The sequence below is a fragment of the Nanorana parkeri genome, unplaced genomic scaffold (genome assembly GCF_000935625.1).
Source record: "Nanorana parkeri isolate BGI_ZX_2015 unplaced genomic scaffold, ASM93562v1 scaffold94, whole genome shotgun sequence".
NCBI lineage: Eukaryota > Metazoa > Chordata > Amphibia > Anura > Dicroglossidae > Nanorana > Nanorana parkeri.
Window position 1 is genome coordinate 227,896 of NW_017306362.1, and position 11,506 is coordinate 239,401.

Consider the following 11,506-nt stretch of genomic DNA (forward strand, 5'->3'; position numbering starts at 1 on the left):
TCAATACTTTGAGATGCACATCTGTGTAATCACTGCGAGCACCACGTCTGTGCAAGGTTATAATGATGTATGGAGTGCAGGTGATCCACTACAACACTACCGGTCTCTACAAACTTGTATAAAGATGTCTGACCTGTGTGATCAGGCTATATACACTGAATGCTGACTGTGCAGGGAGTGCAGGTGATCTACTACAACACTGCCTGTCTCTACAATCTCTTATAAAGATGTCTGACCTGTGGGATCAGTATACACTGAATGCTGACTGTGCAGGGAGTGCAGGTATTCAGTAACCTGTGTGTTTGGCCCCTAGCAGAGGAAGAGGCACCATTTGTGCTCATATGATAACCTATTGAAGTTTTTCTGAAGTAGATCGTTAGAATTTTTTTTTTTTCTAAAGCAATGTTAATATATAAAATGTTGTACATCAGGTTGCTCCAAAACGGTCTATAGGTGTAGGCGCTGCGTTCTATCCAAGCAGCACAGCAGTACCTTACAAGGCAGACTGGCTCCTATGCACTCCCAGTGGCTATGTTCAAGCATGCCAGCACTGCTGTGCTATGCAGATAGAAAGCAGCACATTACATCTGTGTAATCACTGCGAGCACCACGTCTGTGCAAGGTTATAATGATGTATGGAGTGCAGGTGATCCACTACAACACTACCGGTCTCTACAAACTTGTATAAAGATGTCTGACCTGTGTGATCAGGCTATATACACTGAATGCTGACTGTGCAGGGAGTGCAGGTGATCTACTACAACACTGCCTGTCTCTACAATCTCTTATAAAGATGTCTGACCTGTGGGATCAGTATACACTGAATGCTGACTGTGCAGGGAGTGCAGGTATTCAGTAACCTGTGTGTTTGGCCCCTAGCAGAGGAAGAGGCACCATTTGTGCTCATATGATAACCTATTGAAGTTTTTCTGAAGTAGATCGTTAGAATTTTTTTTTTTTCTAAAGCAATGTTAATATATAAAATGTTGTACATCAGGTTGCTCCAAAACGGTCTATAGGTGTAGGCGCTGCGTTCTATCCAAGCAGCACAGCAGTACCTTACAAGGCAGACTGGCTCCTATGCACTCCCAGTGGCTATGTTCAAGCATGCCAGCACTGCTGTGCTATGCAGATAGAAAGCAGCACATGCATGGAGGAACCTTATACAGTAAACTCCCCGTTATCCGGCATCCATGGGGATTGCTAGATTCCGGATAAATGTAGTTTCTGGTTAGGTGAATACCGGATAACCAAGAGTTTACTGTATAGGGCTCATTCACACGGGCAGAGAGGTCTGTGTAGCATAAAAAAATTGAAGAGTAGGCCTCTGGATGCAGACTGAGTCTAGGTACGTACATCTGTACCTGTATGCAAGTATATGCTCAGAGTAATGTTTACCAGCATACAGACACAGCTTGTCATTGATCCGTGCAGGCCGGCCAGGCGCAGAGACCTGACAATTTTGCAGTAAACGGACCTTGCCCGTGTGAACAAGCCCACAGACAACTGAGGCTGGAGACGTGTACAGCGTTTGTATAGTAACTTGCTTTTCTCGTGAAGTTTGTCGCCTGCTGGGGATTGTTGATCAATAAAAAATATGAGTCTGTAATATTTACATGTAAAAAGATAACAAAAAAAAATATTCAATAACAAATGATACAGTAAAATAATAAATAGAACAATACAAAACAAAATATTTAACAAGACAAAAAAACATTTTTATTCCCACAATAGATCCTAAAAAAAAGGACTTTGCGTTGTGATCACATAAAAATAAAAAGTCACATATTGTCGGGAATTTATCCAAAGTGAAGCAGACAGAATCTGGAGCAGCTGTGCCTGGCAAGCAATCAGCTTCTCTCTTTAGTTTGTTCAATTAAGATTTGAAAATGAAAGATAGATGCTGATTGGTTGCCATGCACCGCCGCTCCAGATTTTGTCTGCTCCAGTTTTGATAAATTCCCCCCATGCTGTATTGTCTTATTAGCGTTCTCTGGTCCTTAGAATGTTTGTATTCCCTTTGTCTGCCGAAGCAACCATATTTAAAGTGGCCTTTCCCTTTGCCCATGATGGCAAATTTTGGGTCACGCAACACCTCATCCTGTGGGGAGTTAGGCTCTTTATACCAAAACTTGCTTATCAAAGCTGAACTCCGGCCTTCCCTTCAGTCTGGCACGGTTGTACCGGCTCCTCTCCTGGACTGGAATTGCTTACTCTGATTTCACCGCACACTGCGAGCTTCTCACAATGTGCATTAGAAGCTGCAGCAATTAAGATAGAGCCCGCCTCATTTATTGGACATCCAGCATCATCTAGCTTTTTCCTTCCCAGCCTGACTGTCCCTGGCCCGCCTCTTATTCATTAGATTTCAGTCCTTTCACATGTAAAGACTCAGCATTACATGTGGACATTGCTTACAATGCAGCCTCCTCCTCCAGACTGGCGCCACTCTTTAAGGCATTTTGATATTTGCATAACTCCTCCCAAGAACCAGCCCACTGCTTGCATCAGGGTGCTGGAATGTTTTCAGGAAGCTATAGACCGCACTCTGCCGGCAACTCTAACCAGCCATAATCTGCCTGCATAGCACTGAAAGGTACAGAGACCCAGTGATGACATCACTGTGACTTAAATCAGGTATAGTTCCTGAAAATGGAAATGTTTTATTTACAAATGTCATTAGCATGTTGATGAGGGGAAAGGAGGAACCAAGGAAGGCCAAAATATAACCAGCCATGCTATCATTTTCTTAGTATATAATCTCTTCTTACACTCTTTACATCGATTCATTCTACAACGGTCATACTTACAGGAAGGTTGAGGGCCTGCAGTTTCTTTAATACGTGCTTTAGTGAGCGCATCTGGTTATAAAGCTGAAGTACGCTTTCTCTCAGCTGCTGGTTTTCATGATCTAGAAACTGACTCCTAGGATGACACAATTGGAGATAAACATGAAACTTTGTCTCTCTGCAGGAGCTTCTTGTAATACAGACCGGTCACTGCTGCTCTCTTTCCATGTGCAGGGTGACTGGTCTTGCCCCTGCCCCCCCCTGTAATACAGGCCAGTCACTGCTGCTCTCTCTCCATGTGCAGGGTGACTGGTCTTGTCTCCGCCCCCTCCTGTAATACAGACCAGTCACTGCCTCTCTCTTTCCATGTGCAGGGTGACTGGTCTTGTCTCCGCCCCCTCCTGTAATACAGACCACTCACAGCTGCTCTCTTTCCATGTGCAGGGTGACTGGTCTTGTCTCTGCCCCCCCCTGTAATACAGGCCAGTCACTGCTGCTCTCTCTCCATGTGCAGGGTGACTGGTCTTGTCTCCGCCCCCTCCTGTAATACAGGCCAGTCACTGCTGCTCTCTCTCCATGTGGCCAATTAGGAAGCCGGCTAAATCAGCATGAAGCCAGATTCACGGCCAATCAGCATCAAGCCTGCTTCCTAACCAATCAGCATGGAGTCAGCTCCCTGACCAACCAGGAAGCCGAGAGGCAGGCCATTACTCGAGAGCCAGCTGAACAGCTGGCTCCTTGCTGATTGGTTAGGAAGCAGGCTTCCTAACCAATCAGCATGGAGTCAGCTCCCTGACCAACCAGGAAGCCGAGAGGCAGGCCATTACTCGCCGGCTTCCTGATTGGCCAGGAAGCCGGCCCGATGCTGAAGGGCTGGGAAGTCAGTTTCCCGGCCAAACAACATGGAGCCGGCTTCCTGGGCAATCAAAAAGCCAGACGGGATGTCATTACCCGCTGCCCGGCTTCCTGATTGTCTGGGAAGCCGTCTCCATGCCAGCGGAAGCAACGCTATCGATACTCGACATATGAGAGTACCGAAAGCAAAATATTGGTACTCGAACTCAATATCGAAAAACCTGTATCGGTACATCCCTAGTATTGACTTATGTCTTGTGAATGATTCTGTAGTAATACACTTTAGGCCAATTCATCACTACAGTAACGCTTGGCAGTTCACCTTTATTTAAAAGAAAACCTGTTATAGGGTTTTACACGGTTTAAGAGAACCAGTCACCTCTGAACGGATCTGTAGAATACGCACGGCCGAGTGCGCTGTGTACTCTCCTATTTCAAATCCCTTTATCCTGGAGAGACAGAAAAATCTGCCGTACGGTGTGCACATGTAACCATTTTCAGTGAATTAGTTGCTAACTGGTTTCAGGGATTGTTCACACCTCCATTGCTAGAGACCTCATGTCCCTGGAACCTGTATGTGGTCAGCTCTTGCTGAAGGCCATGTACCATGTACAGGATTTTTCCAGCCAAATCAGTTAGATCCAAAGGTGGACAGGAAATTATTATGATGCCATACGTCTACCTCCCATTTTCAAACTGCTGGCCTATTCTCCATAAAATTGAAGGCACTCATTCTGTGACTGGAGCACAGAGGGGCCTTTTCTTTATCAGTGCATGGAGCTCAGATCTAAAAAGCAGGCAATGTCCTTCAATAATCTGGAATGTCTTCTACCATCTTGTGTAAGAAATGCCATACCTGTTCATTAATGAGCGCAACTTCCACTTGAGGTTGCTCACTGTAGCTTCGTGCTCACTGATTTCCAGAAGCAGCTGTCTCTTCTCTTCATGTAAATGTTCATTCACTGCGGTAATGCTGTTTATCAGCTGCTGTTCCTAAGAGAAGAAAACAAAAAGGTAACTCAAACCAATAATGGCTTCCACGAATAGAAAGACTGTGACAATAGTGAGAGCTGACAAACCCCAAATTGTGTGGGGAGAATGGGGGAGTAGTACTGAACACAGTACCACCCTTATTTTCATAATTCACTAGTCAGCAACAAAAACGGTCAGTTTGATGCTTAACCAGCAATGCTTAAGACACATTTGACGAACAGCAGACAACTTTAGAAGGAATGCAGAGGCATTATAAACTGGCTTTTGACCTCAATGGTGCGTTTTAGGCGCATCCCATCATTTTTTCATAGGTATTAATAGCAATGCATCTAAAACATGTCTCTAAAGTACAAGGTACCCACAATGCATCAAACACGGAGTCTAATAATATTGTGTGATCATTTGATCACGGATATGTATAACATTGTCAGAATTGGTGTGCCTGGAGTTCAGCCTTAAGCCTACCTTCTCTGTTTGGCTCTTGGACACACTCAGCTCCATCTCCAGCTGTTTAATGCGGTGGTCCTTCTGGTTCAGCTCATTTAAATAGATCTCCTTGGCTCGGCTGAGTTTGGCTTTATGGCGTAGTTGCATTTCATTGTATTTCCTAGTTGGATAGAAATTATGGTGTATTGTCATTAACATTTAATTAGTTATGAACTTAGCATGGGTACATGTTAAAAAACGCGCCCCCAATACAAGTGATGTAGCTCCTGTTCTAGCTGGGAATTATAAGTTTGGAAGATGGGCAGATGTATGATCTACTTTTCCCATGACAAGAGCTAAGCTCTTTATCACCTACACGTAGGTCATGGCTGTACAGTGTTTTGCACCATCTGAGATGCCACAGTTTATGGATAAAGTTGGAAGGACAAGGGATGGAATTTTCTGACAACTCAGTACATTTAAGTAATATATTAAGGACTGTTGCTCCAGGGGACCCCTTTTCAGCAGAGTCCAGAGAATGACGGCTCATAAATGGGTCTAGTGGACAGAGCTGATGTTATCATACATCTGTCCCAATATGGTGGGTTTTTTTAAGGTTTTTTATCTTAATATTGACCTGTTGATCCTGCCAGTTACATGTTTCCTGTCCTAGAGTGACAGTGCTCCCACACTGTAGTGTATCTATGGAGGAGCAGCAATGTTACCCCAGGCCGGGACTGTAGAACACCTTCCCATCTCCATAACATAGATGGAGGCGTTCTGTAGTCCACAGAAGTGAACTGGACAGGGCTGATAGTACTGTGTCTACAGGACATCACTAGATTTCTAACAGGGTCAACAGGTATTTTGTACACTTACCGAACAGATAAAACACTTTAAATGGTAGATTAAACAGACGAAAAATAAGTTAATTGTTAGGGTTTACATACATACATACATACATACATACATACACAAAAGAATGTAGACGCACAGAAGGGTGTCAAATCCCAATACCTAAAGTTCTTACTATGCACATCCTTAGCGGCCACCTTACCTGATAGAATCATCCAGCCGTTTCAGAAGAATATCATATTCCTTCAATAACTGCTCCTTCTCTTGCTGCATATCCTGCAGTTTCTCTAGAAGTTTCTGATTTGCGCTCTCACAACTTGTGCGCTGAAACACAATTCAGGGAAAAGGAAGCTAAACATTATATTGCATTCTTATGACAAGTACAGCATTGGGTCTGAGCCCTGGCTTAGTGCTGAACTCCAGACAAATATCTTTTATTATAATCTGCTGTGTAACAAAATGACCTCTGATGAGGTGTATGCCTGATCACGGGTCACTGCCCTTTCATTACAATTTACACTCTCATTTAGGCCGGATAGTATCATTTGGACTATACTGCCGGCCCACTGTGAACTACTCAGAAAATGTAAAAAATGTTCTGTGATCAGCAAAGGAGAGAGGAGGGCGGATAAACGTCACTAGGGCTTGCTGCCTTCTCTCACAGGCAATAGCAGTTTTGATAATTTTTTGCAACAAGTTTGCTTTAAAAATGTTATAATAGTATTTTATTATATTGTTTCCTTTTATTTTACATGGTTATATTTATGTTTTTTTCTCTCGACATGTACATGCAGAGTAAGCTGTCAAACAGAAGTGACTGTGAGAGGTTGCATATTTCTGAACTATAGAGAGCGATGTGACTCTTATCCACATCCCCTGCAACCTCTTTTCCACACAGTTCTCTTGCTGAATTTGCAGCACAAATGTCAAGAGGTGGATTGAAGCTATCGCAATTTGTCAAGGTTTAGTGCCCCCACTCAACCTGCTGCCCTAGGCACTGACGCACAAGTGTCATTATGGTAAACATAGTCCTGCTTTTACCACCAGTACATACCAAACCCATACCAGCAGGATTGAAAGAGTGGCTACAATAAAGACTTTTGAGAAGTGGGCTTTAGAAGACGTAAGGGTAGATCAGGAATATCAACAGGCTTTTACCATTCTCTGTCTTAGGGCAGAAAGGGCAATGCCTTGACTTAATAGCTTACAGTGGGAGGGCTTGTTATTTGATTTTTTTCGTAGCTCCCCAATATTCTAAAGCCCTGGTGCCTAGCATGTTGCCTCTTGGCACTTAATTATAATGCCCTCAGAATGCCTGCTGATGGTATGTACATAATGATAACCAATGTTCTAAAGCCATGATGCCCAGCCATGGGCCACATGACCTCTTGGCACTCAATGTGTGGCCCTCAGAGCACCTGCTGCCAGAATATACATAGTATTTTTAAGTTGAAGCACTAACGTGGAAGCATTGATTTGTAAAGGAGCTCCAAGAACAGAGACCTCTAGTGGCCTCACGTCTCCAGTCTACGAATGTCTGCCGAAGCCTATCTCCAGTCTCCAACAACTCCTTCAGCATATCTGCTGGCTGACAGTTTTCTGTAGAAGCAAAGTTGATCCTGTTCTAGAGGAGGACCTGTACTGAATTTCACCATCCAATATATGTGACAGAGGAGGAATTAGTATTGGCATTGGCACATTTACTAACCTCAGAAGTGACTGACTTTCTCTCATCATCCAGGTGCTGGAGCATTGACTGCTGCTGGTGCAGTTTAATCTGAAGGGTACAATTGCTCTCCGTCAGTGAAATCTCTTTCTCATGAAGGATTTTAATTTCTTGCTGCAACACCTCTAAGCTCTCATCCAAAACTTTCCTAGGAGGGAATAAAGAGTATGATAACCTCAATTGTAAATGACAGAAGATTAACCCTTGCTGTGAATTTTTTTTTATTCTATCTATCTAATCTATCCATCGATCTATCTATCCATCGCTCTATCCATCGATCTATCCATCTCTGACCACCAAGGGCATGTGTAGAGAGTTGCATTTTTGCCTGTGTGTGTTGTCACTGCTCCTGCTGAGGAAGTCGTAACTGAATTTTAGTTACACTGGTGATCTCCTTTGACAGATGCATTGAAACTCTGCAGAACCAGATAACAGTCAGGTTATCTATGGATCTCAGACAGACCGCAATAGCCATGGACCTAGGGTATCTGTTGTGAACACAGACACATTTAGGATACATGCATGTACTGTATGCCTCTCATTTAAGATAAATTATTTCTTTGGACAAACTGTTTATAAATGCCATTCATGGGTTGCATGTTCTTCCTGTGTTTGAGAGCCTTTCTCTGAGTGCTCCAGTTTCCTTTGTTTTGCTCTTGGGCCACATTTGAGTCTCCCTGTACCTTGAAAATTGACAATCACTGTGCTAGACCATAAAAGTACTGATTATGTTCACACATTATTAAATACAGAAAATACATAGATAGAAATCCCTTTACTCTGGATTTATATAAGTGTACAGAATAGGATCTAGTTCCTGTGCTAATAGAGCAGCCATCTACTTGCTCTAATGGTGGTGGTGGGTGGAGAAGGGGCCTTTTTGTGGGAGAGCAATACACTAAATAGGTAGTCTTGCCCTAACTCTTGCCCAAACACTGTAGATCATATTCAAGCAACCCTCCCCCTCTCACCCACATCACTTGCATGTGTGCTGAGCTATTCAATTCAGTATAACATATCTTCCTCATCACTCAGAAAAAGCTTGGTGTGGATCAGCGCTACCTGCCAAGTGCCCCCTGACCCTATTTATCAATTTCTGTTCTAGGTTGATTCACAGCCATCCATAAGAATGAATGCTGTGCTGTTCATTTTTCATTTTATAGTGCAGATGTAATAAATTACAAATGGCATACAAGGTTGTCTCGAATTTCTATTACTTTTTAAGATGTTCCTCTTGTAATTCCATTTTCACCATGGATTCCTTCTCTCTTGCCTTTTTCAGTTCTTCCTCCAGGTGGCGCTTGTCTGCTGTCTGGGTCTCCAAGAGAGTAATCTGGTGCTGCGAGGCTCGCAGTTGTTGCTGCAGTTCCGAGACCTGTAGAAGGTATCAGTGTTAGGGAGTTACAGCAAACTACTACAAAATGCAGCACACTAGTAATGATAGCACACTAGTAAAGCCATAATGATAGTACACTAGTAAAGTCATAATGATAGTAAACTTGTAATCCATAATGATAGCAAACTTGTAATCCATAATGATAGTACATTTGTAATCCATAATAACAGCACATTAACTAAGTGTGCCGTTTATAAAATTCACATATCTTATTCCTCCAAAGAAACGGCATGTCAGTTTGTACTGTATAAGGAAGCCAGCTGCTGCGAGAATGGGGCAAAAACAAATGTTCTTAGTGTAATTCCTTGGTCGAATGTTCAATAGGGAGAATGAAGCACGAGTATAAATAGAATAAATGTAACTATTGAAATCCACGTAGTATCAGTGTATACATTTATATGCTCATTCTCTGTGGTGGTGGTCTCTGAATTGTAACATTGTAACTCCTTACTAACATGTATTTATTTCCTATGTTTCTCAGCTCCATCTAGTGGCCAAAATGCAGTATTATTGCCGTTTGTGGTACTGTATGTAGTGTTACATTTTCGGTTCAGCCCATTGTGTCCTTGGTTATATAATGGCAAATAGTGCTATAAATTTTAATAGCACAAGTCCATGCCCCATAGCTATGTGGCTGCTAAGCACTCTGGTGCTTCCGGCAAGCAAGGTCATTGTGCCTCCACCAGAGCTGGAAGCTCTAAAACCTGTGAGCTCCAAGCTGATGTCACCTGTGCCTCCCGGAAGCACCAATGGCCAGGGCCAAGGTACATATTTTTCTTCTGGGCATACGGTTTGTCTTTTTAAAGCCATTTGTGTTGCAGGTGAAACAGAGAGCTGGCAAAAAAAGTTTGTTTGGCATGGAAGCTCCGCTTCAAAGCTGCATTAACACCAGCATGTTGCAGTAATACTGTGGAACCTGGAAGTGCTGGGTGCTCAAGATTCTACCAGTGGATGTAATTCACTTCTCTCGCAAGTGAATTACAAAGATGTATTCACTTGCGAGAGAATGGTAAGCACCGTCATTTGTCATTATCTTTTTTTTTAGCAACAGAGACTTTTTAATATAAAATATATTTACGGCAAGTATACTAGAAATGTATAAAAGTACAAAAGAGAATCGTAACTAGAACATATGATTTTATATTTGTCCGATTTAAAGTATTGTCTACTCCTGGTGGGCAAAACATGCTGGGACTTGATCATGGGTGTCCTTCCATCTGTTGATATCAGAGGTGAATTAGGCAGACATCGAGTAACCTGGAATGCAGCCATGGACATTCCGCAGCACATTCATACTTGCGCTATAGCATAATTAATGTATGGAGTAGACTTTTAAAATAGAAAATGATACCTATTCCCTGCGTTTATCCGCCACAGAAATATCCACCCTTCTGGCTAATAAAAGGTAGAATGTCTGCTTCTGGGTGGCCAGACTATAATGTATGTTCATTATGTAATTTCATGAATTATATCCTTTGTGATGCTGGAGATATACGGGTAGAGCTTAGTTTTAAAACGTCCCCAGGCTTCTATGCATATAGAGTTGAGGCTCCTATGAAATGTTTTAGGAGGTCATGGGTCAGTAAAATACTTGAGTTTAGCTTTACTAGTCAGAGTTGATGTTTGCTGTAAAGCAGACACCATAAGATGCCTGCTGTTACCATGAAAACACCTCTTGCCACCTTAGAATGCCCTCAAATATCCTATGCAAATACTGATTAACTACATAAAATAATTTTACATTGGGCTTAGTAGGATCCTCTCATGTGAAAGTGCTGCTCAGGTTGCCCGGGCACAGAGCACTGCATTATGGAAGCGGGATTAGTGTACAGGTACGAGCATCAGGTATTTCATGGGGTCTCTGCAGGTTCATGGGGCATTGGATTGGACCAGGAATCCCATGATATCTACATGACAGCGGCTGTAACGTTTCACATTGGCCCTGATTACAGGATTGCTTCGTGTTATTTCTCAGCCTGGATCTCATACCAGTTTTTCAGCATCCACCGCTCGGCATTTTTCATGCTCCAGTTTCTCCTGCCAGCTGTTCTGAACCTTAGAATTGCGGCTCATTTTCAGAAGCTCCAGTTCCGTCATCTTAATCTTCTGCTGCTGCTGATCCCGCTCAGCTTCCAGACTGGAGAGCATAGCAGTCACAGAGGCATACTTCTGTTTCACATGGCTTAATTCCTCGCTCACCTGGGATAGAAGTGTGAAGTGTAAGAGAAATAAACCACCAGACATAACAATTAATTAATACAGTGCACACACAAATGGCAAGAAGCCAAAATTTGATTGACCAAATAGAAAAATAGTGCGGTACATATTGGCTCTTTGTAGGATAATATTAAATAAAGATACACAGTGCCATTTTATTACATAAAACGTGAGAAGTATTAATGAAGCAGGAAAATTAAATTTGAAAAGTCAGGAAACTCAGAATGACTTCAGCATCATTAGGCAGTG

General features: G+C 42.7%; 1 protein-coding gene across 1 annotated transcript in view; it reads right to left on the reverse strand.

Moving 5' to 3' along the window:
* The window catches only part of CCDC30 (coiled-coil domain containing 30), a 50,126-nt gene that overhangs the window by 4,776 nt on the left and 33,844 nt on the right, over positions 1-11,506 (reverse strand). Inside the window, exons 16-22 of the mRNA XM_018552667.1 lie at positions 11,030-11,239; positions 8,862-9,019; positions 7,627-7,792; positions 6,121-6,242; positions 5,103-5,244; positions 4,501-4,637; positions 2,811-2,925 (exon numbers count right to left, since the gene is read on the reverse strand). Coding sequence (XP_018408169.1) covers positions 2,811-2,925; positions 4,501-4,637; positions 5,103-5,244; positions 6,121-6,242; positions 7,627-7,792; positions 8,862-9,019; positions 11,030-11,239 — 1,050 coding nt within the window. The remainder of the gene's footprint in view (positions 1-2,810; positions 2,926-4,500; positions 4,638-5,102; positions 5,245-6,120; positions 6,243-7,626; positions 7,793-8,861; positions 9,020-11,029; positions 11,240-11,506) is intronic.